Source organism: Musca vetustissima, unplaced genomic scaffold, assembly GCF_032173495.1.
Source record: "Musca vetustissima isolate MV318-11 ecotype Yass unplaced genomic scaffold, APGP_CSIRO_Mvet_v1 utg1913, whole genome shotgun sequence".
Classification (NCBI taxonomy): Eukaryota; Metazoa; Arthropoda; class Insecta; order Diptera; family Muscidae; genus Musca; species Musca vetustissima.
In genome coordinates, this window is record NW_026875195.1 from 43,602 (window position 1) to 64,080 (window position 20,479).

General features: G+C 35.4%; 1 protein-coding gene across 1 annotated transcript; it reads left to right on the forward strand.

The window, feature by feature from the left end:
* Positions 1-17,731: 17,731 nt before the first annotated feature.
* On the forward strand, positions 17,732-18,416 carry LOC133337684 (allatostatins MIP-like). Its single transcript, XM_061545889.1, has 2 exons — positions 17,732-18,197; positions 18,289-18,416. Exons 1-2 carry the CDS (start codon positions 17,732-17,734, stop codon positions 18,414-18,416), a joined length of 594 nt encoding a protein of 197 aa, XP_061401873.1.
* The last annotated feature ends 2,063 nt before the right edge of the window (positions 18,417-20,479 follow it).

Sequence of the window (20,479 nt, forward strand, 5' to 3'; positions counted from 1 at the left end):
TTTTGCCTGTTACAAACATATGCACAAAGACAAAATCCTATGCGCAAATTTTCAAAACACTATTTCAAGTATTGCTAATGGCCATTGAGTGTTGTTCAATGTAAATTCCATATACCAGGTAAAATTTCACATAACCGAATCGCACCACCCTATAACATATATAATTCTTTTTTTCACGATTTCATATCAATTAGAAGAGGACATTTTAACATGTCAATAAAAATTTGTGAAACCATAAACACAAATGTCACGACCAGTATGAATATTATCTGGTTAATGGCCTGTCATAACAATCACCTGTTGACGTTGTTTGAAATGAAGAGGATGCATTGCAAGTCGTAATAAAACCAAAAAAATAAAATATCCCAACCCAACGTTAGCCTTTACTTTACAATTAAGAGAATGCCACAATTACCGATAAGATAAACCGCATAACTTCATACACAAAGGCGCATCGAAATCTTGCCATTCATGACCAATGGCATGCAAATGCCATTGGTGGTGAGGGCGATGATTGTTCTCTGTGGCTGAAACGCAACCCAACCAAAGGCAAAGCAAAAAGAAAACAAAGTGGGTAGCTGTTAAGAAATGATGTATGACTGTCCACCACATAGCTCAAATCAATTTGATTAAAAGGCTCTGATAACCGTTACAGGGGTGTGTGGGGTAGACCAATCTCTGCGGGATATTACTCAAAAACAAAACAAAAAATTGGGGGCATTTGTATAACATTTTCTTGGGTTGCAGCAACATATCACACTCGGTGGGCGTTAGTTGCATCCATGGGTATATATGTGTGTGTGTGTGTGCATACTGTGGATATGTCCCTGATGACTTGAGGTAACACTTATAATGGATTCATAACTGAAACCTTTTATTCAATCCATGTTGTTGAAAGTCAAGTGAAATATCACAATTAACAATTGTTCGAATTGGCTTGAAGAAAATGGGCGCAATTATTGTTAACATTTCTTTAGAATAATGACAGGTGAGGTTTTCACAGAAGACGGCTGGCTGTTGAAAATGCCAGAAGAAAGAACATTTTGGTTTGATAGTAATTTATTGTATTAAAGCCGAACATGTCAATGTTAACATTCGGTTGAATCCCAAATCACGATGGAAAGAGTCGGTGTGTCATATTTCCTGATCGGTATTTGGTTGATTGCGCATGGATTTTGATACCCGATATACTGTTAAATCCGCTCCCGTATTTATTTTTTCGATTAATTATCTCGAACAAATAGGCGACATAATTACTGGCTTCAGCCGTCCGTCACGATTTTGGGATATTTTCTTCAAATGTAGAATGATAAGGCACTATGGCATCGTTTTGCTCCCAAAGTTGGAAATTTCTCGCCAAGATGCCGATACCTTATTACGCCTTCTTGACTTCGTGAATATTTTAACATCTTAAGTGACATTCTTGACTAGATATATGTACGAAAATATTAGAAAGAATTAAAAACGTTATCAAGTCTCGTCGTTCCAAACTTTTTATAGCCTCAACCATAAACTTCGCCTATAAGATACCTAAAATCGCTCTCAAGACAAAACTACACTACAGATTTTCTACCCAGAGAAGTTTAATCCCACTTACATATAATATCATCATGCTGAAAGAAATTTGCGACAATGTAATAAAAATAAAAAAAAAATTTACGCTGCCAAAAATTGGTAAGAATTAGGTGGTTATACCAAAACACTAATCAATATATCCCATTGTTAATACCAAACAAATAATAAATTTAATATTCTTTTCCCATAATGGTGGAACGTATATCCAACAAATTTTAATTTTTGTCATCCGTTTCTAAAACCTTAAAATATTCGTGGAAGACCCCATACAGATTATAAATTATCTTGATCAGGATAAAATTCTTTGTCCGTCTGTTCACATCACGATAGAGATCACAATATTTCAAATGGCGCATTTTTACGGAATCCCGCAAATATTCGGTATTTTGGAAACAGTTTTCAATCAAATTGGTTGCTTAGCTTCTCATATAGATTGTCTCTATAGAAAACCCTTCGAATTTCTTTACCCACCAAGAAAACAGAATTTCATTATGCACTCTAAGTCTCCTCCCCTGAAGGATGACTCGCTGACGCTGCGATGTTACACGACATCGTGCATATCTGTGTTTAATCGACATCAGCTTCCGTCTTAGTCAAGAAATCGGTACCTCCGATGCCTAATCCGGCTATATACTACTGTTGTATATCGACCAAGACCCCAATAGTATTTTAGGAAAGAAAACACCTAAAGGTCGTGACGAAGTACACACGTGTTTAGCCTTAATAAGTCAATGGAGAACATCCAATTAAAACAAAGGCACATGTCAAAGTGTTGACTCAGGGTACGAAACCAACACCAGAGTGTGATGAAGCGAAAATTTGGCAAATGGTCCTCGATTTTATATTTATACCCTTCACCACACTGTGGTACAGGGTATTATGTCTTTGTGCATATGTTTGTAACAGGCAAAAGGAAACGAGATAGACACAGGGTTCCTTTTGAGATATGCATAGAATCACTTTCTGAGTCAATTTACGAATGTCCGTCCGACCGTCCATGTATTTTTGTGAACAGAGTACAGGTCGCATTTATGATCCCTATGGAAATTGAAAAATCGGTTCAGATTTAGATATAGCTCCCATAGATATTTTCGTCCGATTTAAGGGAAATTGTGCCACAAAGTCCCTATATATCGTTCGATTTGCACGAACTTTGGCACATCGTAATGAATTAGGTATAGAATGATGTGTGTTAAGTTTCCTGAAAATCGGCTCAGATTTAGATATAGCTCCCATATATATTTTCGTCCGATTTAATGTAAATAATCCACCAAAGTCGCTATATATCTTTTGATTGAATATACCAAAAGTGGTGAAGGGCATCATATAGTCGGCCCCGTCAAACTTTACTATGTTTTTTTTTAATGTGATTGGATAGAAATTGTGCCAACCAAAAATAACAAGTTTCCGGGAGGCCCCCGAAACTGAAATTTAATATTTTGTGTTGTCACTGGGTTTAAAATCTTCCTCATCAATATATATTTTTTTTCTATAGCCCCATATTACGGTACCCCAATTTTTTTGGTATTTTAAGGATTTCGATAGGTTCAAGTTTCCAGTCCAATTTTCCAATAGCAAAGTAGCAAAGTAGCACCCATATAAAAATCCCAATCGATTTTATATATATGCATTTTTGGTATCCTCACGGTGGTGGGTATAAAAAGTTCGGCTGATCAGAATTTAACGACGTTTTTGACTTACGAATGATGACCATATTAAACATTATTCATACGCTCCAAATAACTATATTATGCAAAGGCAATTTTCTGCAGATGCTAATTAAATTCAAGAACATCAAATATTTTAACAATATCTCAACTCATTCACAGATATTTTAATTGTTTATGTTGTAATGTATTACTTCATATTTTCTATGCAAAAATTTACATTTATTAGTATAGCTCCAGCCAACTGCCACTATTTTACTTGTTTTTTTTTTTTTTTTTTTTTTTAATGCGAAAATTCTACCTAATATCGTGGGTTATTGGGCAAAATAAATTTTCTGCACCCTCAAGAGCCTCAAAATCTAAATGTTTCGTTTTATATCTTAAGTACAAAAATGTCCATACCTACCTGTTTTTTAAAGTTTTAAACAATTGCCCTCAAATTAAGCAATAATCCCCTAAATCGATCACCTAGCCGACTTTGAGCCCCCTTAAGGCACAGTTCTTTCACCAATTCACGTCTCAAATATTTTGAAAGTTTTAACTATTTTTATTTACCACATAGTGTGTCCGTTTGACTAGCTCACAATAACAACAAATAAGCGTTAAAATATTTATGGTATGCTAATACCAAATGCTTACATTCCAAATTACCCAATCATTCGATAAGCCTGCAAATGAAGTAATAGCCACTAAATTAATTAACATTCCATTTTGGCCACATAGCGAAAAACTTAAAACCAAAATACTGACAATGGAGTTCATTCGCCTACAATTTTCACTTTTCGCTACTAGTTGCCGCCTAACTTCCTCTATCTCTCTCTCTCTCTCTCTCTCTCTCGAGGAATGTAAATATTTTCATCATTAGCCCTGACCGAGAATACATCTACCAATCCTATAGAACTGTTTGTATGGTTGTGGAGGGGGGAGTGGGGACATAAATCAACACTGGCAAATATTTTCGACAAAAGGAATTTAAATTAAACTTAACCAAATAAATTTGCCGGTGAAATTATGTGTGGCCTTTCGTTTGGCAAACTTAAGTGTCAATGTAAACCCTTCAAGTTTACAAATGGAAGCTCTTGATCTGCTTTTGGTAGCTCCGAAGCTGTTAAAGTTTACATTTTTTTTTTTTTTTTTTTTTGAATAACGAGTGAGTTTGAATTCAATTTAGAGCCTTCCGAAAAATGATTTCAAAAATGGAATGATGGTTTTGCATAGCTGTGGCGGTGTGTTGGATGATGCATAACCATTGAAGATTGGGTGTTATATGTCCTCTCACTCTCTATAAAAAATTACAAAAACGAGCACGCATACACGTACATTGCGTGAAAAGTGGTAAACCAACAGATGTATCAATATTTACCCAATGTGTGTCATCACCTCCTGCTGCCCGACCCGACACTTAACCCCAACGACAAGGAAACAGATTGTTTCATCTTTTTTTCGTTTTGTTCTCCCTTGTTTATCATTCTGCCCTTTCTTGTAACTTGGTGAGTGTGTGTGTGTGTTAGCATGCCGTGATTCCCACATAACCTTTTGCAGGCTTTTTCCCACCATTTGGCGTCATGATTGTCTTACATTATGTCTCCATCGTATGCTTCATCATTGAAGAAATATGAAATTCCGTTGATAAATTCTAAAATTTGAATAGACAAATAAACCCAACATCATTGAATGCGTGCCCAGAATATTACTGTTCTTCTATTCCAAAGATTTTTAATTCCGTCTAGAGCTAAAAATAATTTGAGAGCAATTTGTTGCGTGACTCACAGTGAAACAGATTGATATGAACAAAGCTGGAAAATATATATATAGGAGCGCGATCGTGATATGGGAGATTTTTTCCCAGGAGATTTTGCATACCACTGGGCAATAAAAGTTCTCCCCATGAAGATGATTCACTGGTGTCTTGTGGAGGCAGCATATTGCAATTCTCAGGGCGGCATATGGACAGGTATGAATATCCATTCGCTGCGTATCATTTACTGACCGGCCTATTGCTTTGTAGGAGGTCACTAAGGTCTTCATGTCAGTAACACAAGTGCTGCCGGTCAGCATCAGTGAGGACCTTGATCCTGCTTCTCAACTTATCGAAAATAGCTGTAGCTTGTGCGGATGACTTAAAACGGCTGTCAATACCTCGGGGTATTCGGAATCTGCTCTTCATCGACCATTATGTTCTGCGGGAGGTGAACTGTGTATTTTGTGTGTGATATTGAAGAAACTTACAATATTAGCTCTTAATAATAGGATCTGACGATCCATCATAGTACACTTATCCTCATGCATTACGATCTCGTACCTTTTCTCTTTCATTAGCGAAATGAACCAGATCATAAATTTAGTTCCATAGTTCCTTTTAGGTCAGCCTTTCATTTTTATACACGTCAGTTAATTCGGTTCATAAAAGGGAATAAACGGAACTGAGTGAGCAAGAAGGAACTACTGAATCAAAAGGAACTAAATGAAAAAATCTGGCCTGGTATCGATCGTTTCTTGTACGAAATAGTTCCATTGAAATAGTTCGTCCTGAAACGGCTCAACTCTTTTGAACAGTTTCGGAGAAATCACCCTACTTGGGGGAACTTCCAGTTTCCCTCTATGGGGATTTCGACTTGCTGTTTCTGAATTTTGCATATGACTGGCGACCACACATATAATTAATTATCTAACACGGACGGAAGTTGGTCCTCTCGATGCACTCCTCGGTATCGTATTCTTTCGATAGCTCATGGTCTACCATGACTGTTCGGTGGCACAGTCTATTCTCCTGCAGTCATCTACTATGTGCAATGTTGTTGTTGTGCTGTCAAGATTAAATCGGATACATTTCACCTCTGCTGACATCATTGCCGGACTTCCTTGGCGGGGCCATTCTGCCAACTCTCCAACTCCAGATTCATCCAAGGCCTAACACTTTGGATGACTTAACATTCTTGGTAACATCTACGGCATTTTTCTCCGTAATTGTGGTGGTACCCTTGTCACTCTAGGGGTGCTCTATTAACTGCCGGTTAAAATAACACACGCTCCCATTTTGACATGATACACTCACGTCGTTAGATGTGACAACCGTCCGGTCGTCCTTCTAGGGTCCAATAGTGACTTAACCGTTGGCCACAAATTACTTGTTCCACTTCTTATACCCTACACAACTATGTTGTAAGGGTATTATAGCTTTGTGCAGCCCCAAAAGTTTGTAACGCCGCGAAATATTGGTCCTTGACCCACCTTTAAGTATACCGATCATATCATATCTCGACTAGCTGAGTCAATCTAGACATTTGTGTCCGTCCGTCCGTCTGTCCATTATAATTTGTAAACACGATACAGGCCACAGTTATGGACCAATCTTCACAAAATTTTGCATGTAGAATGGGTTCGGGCCAATGTTTTTGGAAAAGATCAGTTAATATTTAGGGGATGAAATGGAGCAAAAACTTTATTCTTGTCGGTTTTTCTGGTCGCTCCAGAGGCCTCAATTATGGTCAGAAAATCGCGAAATTTTACATGGAGGAGGAGATCGGGCCAAAGAATAAGCAGGACTGTTCTCATAAAGATCGGTCAATATTTAGCCGGTCAAATGGACTCTGACTTTTGTGTGAAAAATTACAAAATTTATATTCTATGGCGTATGTATTTACTCCTGATGGATATAGACCCGAGAAGTTGATAGCAATCATAATTTTAGGATGAAGTGAATCGAAATCTTATTTTTTTGTGTTTTTTCGAGTCGAATTATAGTTCGACAATAATATGCCGAACATTACAACACAACCCACGGTGAAGAGAATCTAGACAATTAATTAGAGGAGCTGTACTGAATTCTGGAATATACGGAAAATATGTCCGTGTAAGGAAGAGGTGTTGTTGACCTCTAATTGGGCAGCTACCACGAAATATTGTCCAGGCTCGGAATAAACATCCGTAGAAAGTTAGAGTTCCGTGGTAGTTGTGTAGGGTATTGTATGGTCGGCCCCGTCCGTCTATACAGCTCCGCTCACTGGTTTCTTTTGTGCTCGCACACTAGCCATTTGACTGCAAAAATAAGTTCTCTAATCCTTGGGCCTTCAGGGGACGTCACGTTTATTGATCAATACGTCGACTCCGACCTCCACGCCACTCTTTGTACATGGCACACTCAATTCGTTAAATGTGACATTCCTTTCAGCTACCCGAGAATCTGGGAATGTCTCTAAAACCTTACCAATGAGTTTTCCAATGGCTGAAATGCAAAGTATTCTGTTCAGATGAAATGGAGTCAGATGGTATATTTACGGATCACCCCTAATCTTTGTGGGAGGTTTCCGTTGGCTACAAATTACTTTTTCCAATTTTTTTGTGCTCACATACCAGCCTGTTGACTTCAAGAATAAGTTCTCTCATCATTGGATCTTCAGCGGTCGTATAACGAAGCTCGTCACGTCCGTTGGCCAATACCCTCGCCTCTGCTAGGAAATTCTGTCATACTTCGGATATTCGTCCAGCAGCGGTAGTGATGAATTTCTTGAAATTCCTCTCAGCTACCCGAGAATCTGCAGTTATCCGAAGAGGTGATTGGAAAAATTCTCTGAAACCTTGTCAACGAGCTTTCCAATGGTTGGAATGCAAAGTATTCTATTCAGATGAAATGGAGTCAGATGGTCTGTTTTCGTGCTTCGAGAGTGTCTTAAAAGTTTGCCACAAATTACTTTTTTTATGCTCACATACCAGCCGGTTGACTTCAAGAATAAGTTATCTCATCATTGGATCTTCAGAGGTCGTATAACGAAGCTCGTCACGTCCATTGGTCAATACCCTCGCCTCTGCTAGGAAATTCTGTCATACTTCGGATATTCGTCCAGCAGCAATAGTGATGAATTTCTTGAAATTCCTCTCAGCTACCCGAGAATCTGCAGCTATCCGAAGAGGTGATTGGAAAATTCTCTGAATCGTTGTCAACGAGCTTTCCAATGGTTTGGGAAGATACTGTGTTCAGATATTATGGAGTCAGATGGTCTATTAATCTTTGTGAGGGCATTCTCATTCACCGGTACTACTTTTGTTAGTTTCACATACAATCACACATTGCCATCCTCTCACTGTTTACATCGCTGGTGTAAGCGCAATTTTTTTGCATTTAACTTGAGACTTACGACCAAAATTTGCAAGTTCCGCTTTTAATGTAGCAGTCACAGAATTCGAAATTCTAAACCAGTAAGGAAAGTAGTAAAGCCGGACTGGGCCGACTATATGATACCCATCACCACTTTGTGTATATTGTACATATGTATCCTAATAATTACATGTCTTTAATTTCATTCGAGCAGATTTAGAGCCGCTTGTGTAACATGATGAAAATTTATGGAAAACGATTTATAGCTAAATTGATACACGCTATTCCCTATGCCGTGTTGTTAAAAATATAATCTATATGTGGGAGCTATATCTAAATCTGAACCGATTTTCACCATAATTAACACACATCTCTCTAGACTTAATTCAGTACGCTATGCCAAATTTTGTGCAAAGGGACATTGGCGCATTATTTGCCGAAAATCGGAAGAAAATATATATGAGAGCTATATCTAAATCTGAACCGAAATTTAACACACACCGTTTTAGACTTAATTCAATACGCTGTGCCAAATTTCGTGCAAATCGAAGTATATATAGAGACTTTGGTACACCATTTACCTTAAAACGGACGAAAATATATATGGGAGCTATATCCAAATCTGATTCGTTTTTCACGAAACTTTGCACACATCATTCTAGACCTAATTCATTACGCTGCGCCTAATTTCGTGCAAATCGAAAGATATATTCGGACTTTGGTACACCATTTACCTTAAATCGGACGAAAATATATATGGGAGCTATATCCAAATCTGAACCGATTTTCACGAAACTTTGCACACATCATTCCAGACCTAATTCATTACGCTGTACTAAATTTCGTGCAAATTGAAAGATATATAGGGACCGTTTACATTAAATCGGACGAAAATATATATGGGAGCTATATCTAAATCTGAACCGATTTTCCCCAATTTCAATAGGGTTCGTCCTTGAGCCAAATATATGGTCTATGCCAAATTTCATAAATGCGACTTGTACTTTGTTTACAGTTTAACATCGACAGACAAACGGACGGACGGACGGACATGCATAAATCAACTCAGAAAGTGATTCTATGCATATTCTCAAAAGGAACCATGTGTCTATCTCGTTTCCTTCTGCCTGTTACAAACATATGCACAAAGACATGATACCCTGTACCACAGAGTGGTGGAGGGTATAATTAAATTTATATAAAAACGACCATTTACTAGACATTAGGTTTGTGAAATCTTGATTTTCTTTAAAATATTTGCCACATCTTTAGCAACCACTGTGATGGCCAGCATTTCATTTCTGCCCCTTCAATTCAGTACTTTCGCTGCCAAGTAAAGTGTTTGTGTATTTCATTGTAGATATGTATTTAAATATGTTTATTTCAAAAAATATTTAGTTAGGCCACCAATAAAATAAATACAAACACAAACATATCCATCACGTACAATTGTCTTTTGAAAAATAAAACAAGAAAAATCTTCAGTTTTACGCAGAGTGCCTCCGAATGCCGACTGTTGTTTGTTTTAATAAAATCCTCACGGAATTGCTAACGCCTCTCTTGTGAAGACATTTTAGTATTTTGCGGATTTGGGCATTGCAGAAAGGGGGGGGGGGGATGAGTATGATGTGGACATAAAACATAACACAAAAGAGTGGGTGTTGCTTAACCAAAAACAATGTATAAATATAAAAGATAAAAACTTACACAATTTGCGATTTACTAAAACCATGATATTTATAAGACCTATATATAAAATCATCTACTAATTTTAAATACTTTTCGAATAACCTTTAAAATGCAATAGAAGAAAACGAAACTCATCCTTATAAAAAACGCAATCCTCTTAATATTCCTTTCAATATTAACTTCAATTGATTATTCAAAAAAAAAAAAAAAAGGAATGTTGAAAGTTATAAAGACACTTGGCTGAATGTGGTCCTAGCCTCTTACACTTGGAATCCTCACAAATGACATTCAATTGAGTTCTTTTGTTTTCTTTTTCTCATGCTCCCAGTTTGCTTTTGTTCCTTTCTTACATTCGACGCCATTCTACGACGATGATAATCTATTATCCTACTAAACATAATTGACAACAAATTCACAATCAACCGCAACGATATTCAAATCATAGATCAATAGAATCAATTGTGTTAGATATTTTATCGTTAAGGAGAGGTTATGTGGATGGGGCTCCTTCATAAACTCAAAATGTTTTATGCAAATATTTGTTACAACGTCAAACATTAAATATGTCGATTAAAGAAAGCAACAACTGAATGTTGGGGAAAACACAATACCTTACCATTCAGTAATGAAGTACTTTAACGTGTCGTAATCATTTAATGATTTCGTTACTTGTCTTTAATAGAAAACTCTGTTGGGCGCCATACACAAATAGTCGGCAACATTATTATCCAAACATACACAGTGTCGTAAAGTAATGTAAATGTGTGATTGAAGTGAGGGAAACATCAAATTCCCCAAGGTATTCACAACGAGTAAATAAAGGGCTACAGCACTACAGCAAAAATAATGCTGTCCAATTTTCGCATTTTTATTTTCTACGTAATTGACAATAATTTAAGCCACATTATTTAAAAATGACTTTCGTAGGGGGTGAAGGCTTTGTTCTTAAAAAAAAAAATAAAAACAAAAAAAAAATATATAAAAACCAGTGAGCGGAGTAGTATAGTCGGACGGGGCCGACCATACGATACCCTACACAACTACCACTCAAACTTTATGCGGATGTTTATTCCGAGCCTGGGCAACATTTCGTGATATTTGCACCATCTTGCACGATTAGAGGTAAACAGCACCTCTACACTGACACATTTTCCGAATATTACGAGTATTCAGTACAGCTATTGTCCAGATCCCCTTCACCGTGGGTTTTGTTGTGATGTTCGGCTTTCATTTGTGGTCTATAGATCGACTCGAAAATAACACAAAAAATAAGTTTTCGGTCCACTGCATTCCAAAACTATTATCTGATCATCACCGAAAATTATAGACGTTGTCCTTGACCATAACTGGAACCTCATGGAACATTTCAAAGCGATCAACGCTATATTTCCGCTCTCTATGGTGATAATGGGTTACCAAATAATATACGAATACGGAGATACCTAAATATATATTTAGGTGTAACTCCCACATCCGAGCACATACAACAATATAATTGGTATTAATTTAAAGGTCAACAACTCCTCTTGGAGTCCTATGTCCTTCAGGGGTAAATATATACGCTATAGAATACACATTTTGTCATTTTTCACACAAAAGTTAATGTCCATTTGACCCGCTAAATATTAACCGATCTTTATGAAAACAGGCATGCTTATTCTTTGGCCCAATGTTCGGGCCATTATTGCGGCCTTTGGAGCGACCAGAAAAACAGACAAAAATTTAGTATTTGGTCCATTTCATACCCTAAATATTAACCTATCTTTCCCAAAAATAGGGGTCTTCATTGGCCAGAACCCATCTTACAAGCAAAATTTCGTGAAGATTGGTCCATAACTGTGGCCTGTATCGTGTTTACAAATTATAATGGACAGACGGACGGACGGGCAGACACACATGTCTAGATCGACTCAGCTAGTCCAGATATGACGATCGGTATACTTAAAGGTGGGTCTAGGACCAATATTTCGCGGCGTTACAAACATTTGGGGCTGCACAAAGCTATAATATCCTGACAACATAGTTGTGTAGGGTATAATTATAAAGAAAATTACTTTTTAATATTTCTAAGAAAGCTAGCCTAAAAAGCTTCTCTTAAAACTCTGCTATTCCTTCAAAGTCATTCTTCAAACTCGTGAATACTTCGTTACGTTTATATGTCCTTCATTTCCTTTTCTGGAAAAAATTGTTTTCATCAGGAATGTCAAATTTTGCAAAAACATGGACCTACATTTGTAAATTATTTTAATAATATTGCTACCATCCATGGACCCGGAGTCTAAAATTACAGTCACTTTGGTTGGTAAATGCGACTACGACTGGATACATACCTAAAATATGACCTTTGTATGGGAACTATATCAAAGCACATACCTGTATTAAAAATTGTCTGCAAAGGGTAAAACCCGAAATGGCAAATTAGTTCCACTTCGGTTTTAAAATACGACTAAAGCATTCAAAATGCCGAAACTATTGCATAGGGTCGAATTTCTTTTTTCTTTAATTTTTTTTTTCATTCTCCTCTACCCTTCGAAATTATTATTAAATATATTCAAAATATTCTTCAAAGAAGACTGCATTAAAGCACTGCAGGTGCTTAAAATACGATTAAAGATAATATGGTCCTTCGATAATCCACCCTCAGTGCCTTGCTGGTCCTTCAATGATTTCGTGCAAATCGAATGATATATAGGGACTTTAGTGGATTATTTACCAAAAAATCGGGCTAAACTATATATGGGAGCTATATCTAAATCTGAACCGAAACTTAACACACATTATTCTAGACCTTATTCATTACGCTGTGCCAAATTTCGTGCAAATCGAAAGATATATAGGGACTTCGGTACACCAATTACCTTAAATCGGACGAAAATATATATGGGAACTATATCTAAATCTGAACCGATTTTTCCCAATTTCAAAAGGGTTCGTCCTTGGGCCAAACAAATGAGATGTGCCAAATTTCATCCAATTCGGATCATAAATGCGACCTGTACTTTGTTTACAATTTAACATGGACAGACGGACGGACATGCATAAATCGACTCAGAAAGTGATTCTATGCATATTCTCAAAATAAACCATGGGTCCATCTCGATTATTTCTGCCTGTTACAAACATATGCACTAAGACATAATACCCTGTACCACAGTGTGGCGATAAATACATGCATAAAGCTCTGCTTGTCCTTCAACACTTTTCATTAAATACACACATAAAGCTCAGCTTGTCCTTCAACACTTTTTATTAAAAAAATCCACGCCTAAAGCTCTACTTGTCCTTCAACACTTTTCATTAAAAAAATCCACGCCTAAAGTTCTGTTTGTTCTTCAAAAATATTCATTACAAAAATCCAAGCCTAAAGCTCTGCATGTCCTTAAAAATATTCATTAAAAATCCACACCTAAAGCTGTAATTGTACTTCAAAAATATTCATTAAAAAAATCCCGCCTTAAGGTCTGACATATAGTTTCAGAATATTATTCATTGGAAAAAATAAAAAAAAATTGACAGACCGCAATATTCGTTTTCATTTATTAATGAATTTATGTAACTGATTGTGGTTTGAATTATTGTCGCAACAAGTGGGCTAACCGAAATCAATCCGAATCAAATGGGGAATGAGAGACAGACATAGTTATATAAAAACATCATCTCACATACATAGTTCAAGGTCTCACAACATCATTACAGAACATGACGAAAATCTGAACAAATCGACCACAAGTGGTAGGTCAATAGGAAGTAAGGCTGTATGCTCATACCTCGAAACATACATACTCGTCGTGTGCATGCATTCTTTACGAAATTCAATTGACACCTTTGAATTTGGCTGAGTTTCGCAATCATATGTGCATGTGTATGTACGTTCGGAGTTAACATTTCAGTAGCATGTGTTTGTTATTTCCTTCCTTGACATTCAATTACATGTTTCAATTTTCTTCCAGTTCCGTTAGTCATCTTTATTGTGGCTTCTTAAAACCGTTATATTGTCTATTATTATTATAACGGATGTCATGTTTGCTCGACAATGTTATGACACTGTGGGTATGTGGGCATCCCGTCGATACGATGAGTGTGTGTGTGTGCATAGTCAGCCAAGTGTTAAGTATTATTACATATTTTAAATATGTCCCACGAGAATGCCTTTTGAAAAGTTTTAATTGACTACTCCAACATTCTATGCGAAACATTTAACATGTCAGGGCATGCATTATTATTGCGGGGGGTTAAGACCCCAGCCATAGCTAGAAAGGTGTGAAAACAAGAGATTTAATCAACAGCCAACAACTTTGTGCATGCAAACAAACGAAATGGTAATTTAAAAGTGGTGGTTGGGTGTAGGTGGGTTGCGTTTGTCTATTAAGTGTTTCAATTTACATTGTGACATGGTCTAAATGCATCGTAGGATGTTGGACTTGAATTAAGGACTTGTATTAAAGTATACAAAAACTTTTGGTTTTCGGAGTTCTAGGATTTGTTAAAAAAAAACATCTACGCTTAAAGTTCTACTGGTCCTTCAAAACTTTTCTTGAGGAAATTCATGCTTAAAGCTCTACTGGTCTATTAATAATATTATTTAATAAATCAACACTTAAAGTCATTCTGCCCATAAAAAACTTCGTTAAAAAAATCACGCTTAAGGCCCTACTGGTCCTTCAATATAATCTTTAACAAATCTACGCTTAAAATCATTCGGGTCTACAAAAAACTTCGTTAAAAATTATATTAAAGCTCTATTGTCGTTCAAAAATATTCTTTGTTTGTTCTTTAAAAACTCTTCTGGTCCTTAAATACTTTTCTTTAAAAAGTCCACACTTAAAAAATAGCCTAAATATCTGCTGGTCCTTAAAAATATTCTTTGTTTGTTCTTTAAAAACTCTTCTGGTCCTTAAATACTTTTCTTTAAAAAGTCCACACTTAAAATAGGAAATAGCCTAAATATCTGCTGGTCCTTAAAAAATATTCCTTAAAAAAACACGCTTAAAGCTCTGCTGGTCCTTAAAAAAATATTCCTTAAAAAACCACGCTCAAAGCTCTGGTGGTCCTTAAAAAATATTCCTTAAAAAACCACGCTTAAAGCTCTGGTGGTCCTTAAAAAAATATTCCTTAAAAAACCACGCTTAAAGCTCTGCTGGTCCTTAAAAAATATTCCTTAAAAACCACGCTTAAAGCTATGCTGGTTCTTAAAAATTATTCCTTAAAAAACCACGCTTAAAGCTCTGCTGGTCCTTAAAAAAATATTCTGAAAATCCCACGCTTAAAGCTCTGCTGGTCCATTAGTAATATTGTTTAAAAATTAGGCATAAAGCTTTTCAAGTCCTTCAAAAATATTGTTAAAAATCCACGCGGAAATCTCTGCTGGTCCATAAAACAAATTATTCTAAAAAATCCACACTTAAAGCTCTGCTCGTCCATTAGTAATATTGTTTAAAAAACTAGGCATAGAGCTTTATAAAGACCTTCACAAATATTCTTTAAAATATCCACTCCTAAAGATCTGCTGGTCCTTAAAAAATATATATATTTTTAAAACTACTACGACCAGCTGAGCTTTGCTGGTCCTTCAAAAATATTCTTTAAGGAAGCTCCGCTGGGGCTTTAAAAATATTCTTTAAAAATCGGTCCGTCAAAAATATTCATTTAAAAACCAGCTTAAAGCTCTACTGCAGTTTCAAAAATATTGTTAAACCCAGTGAGCGGAGCAGTATAGTCGGACGGGGCCGACCATACGATACCCTACACAACTACCAAAGAACTATATCTTTCTGCGGATTTTTATTCCGAGGTTGAATATTGAGTACAACCCTTCTAATTACTTGTCCATACTCCCTTCACCATGGGTTGTGTTGTGATGTTCGGCTTATAATTGTAGCCTATAGATCGAATAAAAAAAAACAGAATTCGGTCCACTTCATCCCAAAATTATTATCCGATAATCACCGAAAATTATAGGCGTTGTCCTTGACCACAACTGGAACCTCAAGGATCAGCGCTTATTTCCGCCCTCTAGTGTGGTAATGTAAATATTTTTGTGTAACTCCCACATCCGAGTACATACGACTATATATCAGTTTAAAGGTCAACTACTCCTCTTGGATATACTATCAACTTCTCGGGTATAGGTCCTTCAGGAGCAAGTATATACGCCCTAGAATAAAAATTTTGTAATTTTTCACACAAAAGTCAGGGTCCATTTGACCCGCCAAATATTGACAGATCTTTATCAAAACATGCATGCTTATTCTTTGGCCCGAACCCCTTCTCCATGTAAAATCATTCATTCACGATGTTCGGATCATAATTGCGGCCTCTGGAGCGACCAGAAAAATCGACAAAAATGTAGTATTTGGTACATTTCATCGCCTAAATATTAACCGATCTTTACCGAAAACAATAGGGGTCTTCATTGGCCAGAACCCGTCCTACATGCAAAATTTCGTGTTTACAAATTATAATGGATAGACGGACGGACGGACACACATGTCTAGATCGGCTCAGCTAGTCGAGATATGATCGGTATATTTAAAGGTGGGTCTAGGACCAATATTTCGCGGCGTTACAAACTCTTAAGGCTGCACAAAGCTATAATACCCTGACAACATAGTTGTGTAGGGTATAAAAATCTAAACTTTAACCCCAGCTTGTTCTTTAAACGTTAGTAATTTGTTGCATTTTGAATTGTGAATGATATGCTTTCAAGTTCAAATATTGTTCAAAATTCCCGCCTCCTAGTGGATTATTAACCCTTTCAGTGTCAGAAAAAAATTTTGTCGGAATAAAATTCTAAAATTTTGTATTTAAAATCATATAAAGGGACATAGTTTAGAAAAAATAGCAATTGTCATTTTACCCCTGGGCCTGTTTCGTCTGTCTTTCAGCAAAAACAAAAACCTCAATAGTAACGGTCCATAGGGTAACCAAAAAATCGCAAAGAAAGAGAGTACTTTTAAATGTCGAATATATTCGACAAAAACACTGAAAGGGTTAAAATAATAATTTGCCATAATTTGCCATTATTTATCAAAACAAATATTTTATGCACCCTTGCCCATACGATGTCGGCGTTTGATATACCCACAACCCAAGTAAAGTTCATCAATAACAAATAAACACTACAAATCAATATTTTCTTTGGTGTACCACATACTTTTGAAATTTGTCTTTGATATTGACAAAATGTAACATCTTCCTGTACAATGTCCATTTTACTAATCAAATCCTATGAATTATGCCAGATAGGCAATTATAAAATTGTAATTAGGTTTCCTGCATAATGATGCCAAAGACAATAATGAGGCTATGTCAATTATTTGTAACTTCAATTGATGCCTTATAAGGTGGTTGGAAAAATGAATTATTGGGTTTGAAGATAACTAAATTATCTATTAATTTGTCAAATGATAAGAAGATAATTGTGTTGATGGATCCAACTAAAGGTCATATGGCAGTCACTTATCCGATGTGTTAAATGTGAAAATTGTGAAAATTATTTGTCAGTTAATATTGAGTTAATATGATTATTTAAATGTCTACAATATAACTATTTTATCATAGGAAGATCTTTAATAGTGTGAATTTTGATGTCAATAAAAATAGCTCATTTCTCAATTTGTATTTTTTCGTTTTTTTTATTTTCAGATTTAAGAAAGCCAAAATCAGCAATATGTTTAGATACACAAAAAGCTCATCCGCGCCGAGTATGACTGCACAACCCTTACAGCTGTTTATTGGCTTGGTAATAATTAGCACCGCCTTGGCCAATGCCGTAACACCCGAAATTCCCACAGTTAGTGACAATGAAAATGAATTGGGCGACCTAATGCCAATGGATGGTGGTTTCGATGAAAAGCGAAGCAATTGGCGATCTCTACAAGGCACCTGGGGAAAACGAGCCTCAGCCACAGATAATGAATTGAATGATAACGACAATGAACATATACTACCCGTACTTATTGCTGGCGTAGAACCAAGATCCAAACTACAATTGGCATATCTTACCAATGCAGCTACCTTGGAACATTTGGCAAATACCCCCGAAATAATTGGCAATTCCGGTGAAGCCTACGACATGGATGAGAATATCTTAAATGAGAAACGTGCCTGGAAGAGTATGAATGTGGCCTGGGGTAAGAGACGTAATGGCCCCACATGGAACAAATTCAGAGGTGAGTTCTTGAGTGAAAACCACGAAAGTTGACAGATGAAATCGAACTTAAGAACATTATTTTACTGTAGATTTGTTTTCTTCACAAGCAGGTGCTTGGGGCAAACGTGAACCCAACTGGAACAACTTGAAGGGTATGTGGGGCAAACGTGCCAACTGGCAAAAACTCCATGGTGGTTGGGGCAAGCGTTCCTCACAGCAATACTCTGATGTGAACTAAATTGTGAGCCTACGCCCTCCGAATGTAACTAACCGATCACATCACGTAATTACTCTAACAGAAACAGTTGACGACCGATTTCAAAAAGAAATGATCAATTATTAATTCTATCGGATAACAAACAACATTAACGAATCGTGTATTATTTTAATTGGCAAATTTTAAATAAGTTATGTATAAGTACGAGTACATATGTAGTAATGTAATATAATTTAAACAAAATATATATATATAAATATATACATATAATAATATTAAAAAATATATTAATTAAATCAAAAATATATTGTTTTTAAAATGAACAAACCAAAAAAAAAACTGCATGAAAGCCTTATCAAATAAACAAAAATTATTATGTTTAATAATACAATAAAATGACACAGTGCTACACACAAACAATCAATTAACTGAAAATAATAATGCATGAGATTTTTGTTATAAAAACCGAGATCTAATGATGGCTTTATGTGTCATCCTTATCCTTTTGCCAGAATTTTGATTAACCGTTCCCTCACGATTTATTTGAAAATGTGTGTACGTCAAATGTGGCGTATCAAATTTGTATTTTATTTTTTTACTTTAATTTAATTTATATAAATTATTTGTCGATTTCAATTTAGATTGTTGTCATGTTTATATTCATACTTCTTAACATATTATGTATATTGTCATGATTTCGTTCAGAATATATTTTCTCAAGAATTGATGATTATATCACAATAATTTTCACATAATTTTTTATACTATTTTTTATTATATTATTTTTTATAATATTTTTTATATTATTATATTTTTATATATTATTTTATTATATTATTTTTTATCATAAAAGTAGTTTTAACAATTAGAATGAATCACAAGCAAGTAGAAATATCAAATTTTAAATTTTGCTTTCAACAGAACTCAATTTCCCTGGGTCTTGTAAACGCATTATAGGTCTTACAGCTGTTATTTTTTAACTTGCAGTACACTTCATGATGCAATAATAAGGTGATAACATTTGTTTTTGTCTCGATCTTCTGTCAATTGTCCCCTTATAATATTTCACGTGGTTGGCAACATTGCACATTTTTGTTTTGATACATCACCTTATTATTGCATCATGGTTTAATATTTACAAAGTCCCCTCCATCTCAAATATAAATTCCATAGCGTATATGTCAAATATAATGGACAGGTGGCATTGACATTTGAAATCGAGGGGAGTGGTAAGAGCGCATTTAGACTACTAAACGCGGTCTTTCATTGTACTGAATTTAGTAAATACAGTGGCTTACATTGTCAATTGCTTACCTGTCAAATAAACTCCCATTGATGAGGTTAACCCTGTAAAAACTTCTAATGTGCAGGACATGTTAAGGTGCTTATACACGATATGTGTAATACACTGTCACTTCATTGTTGACATATTTTAGATATTAAAATATTAACAAAAGTCGCAGTACTCATGTTTTAAACGTGTCAATTAAAAAGAAATTTATCTTTCATAAACAGATTGCATAAAAATATAAATCTTAAATTCTAATCAGCTGATGATTGTTGATATTTACAGGCAAAGTTTAATACATTAATGGTCATTTAATCGAGAATGTTTTGTTGATATAAATCTATGTAAAACGTCAAGTAAATTTTGGCTTTTTGCCGGGGGAATTAATTTAACATTTATGCAATGGAATTGGCAATTTAAATCCACAAGATTTACAATATAAATGTACTCTTAGTAATTTACTTTGAAATGATAAAAGTCATTCATTTTTCTCTACATTCCACAACATTAATGTCCTTGATCTTTTATCAGTATGGCACATTAAGTCATCATTATTATTATTGAATTAGAGTCGTATCAAAATTAGTAAATATACCCAAAATATTTAATTATAGCACTGAAATATTATTTAAATACAAGTTCTATTATATTTTTCTAATTTTTAGATATTTTATGTATTATAGGGGAAACTTCTGATGAGCACACAGTATTTTATGATTAATAAATAGAAATGCATGTTCATATATACACTGTAATATATCACATAACTATTTACAACAATAATATTTTAATTTAT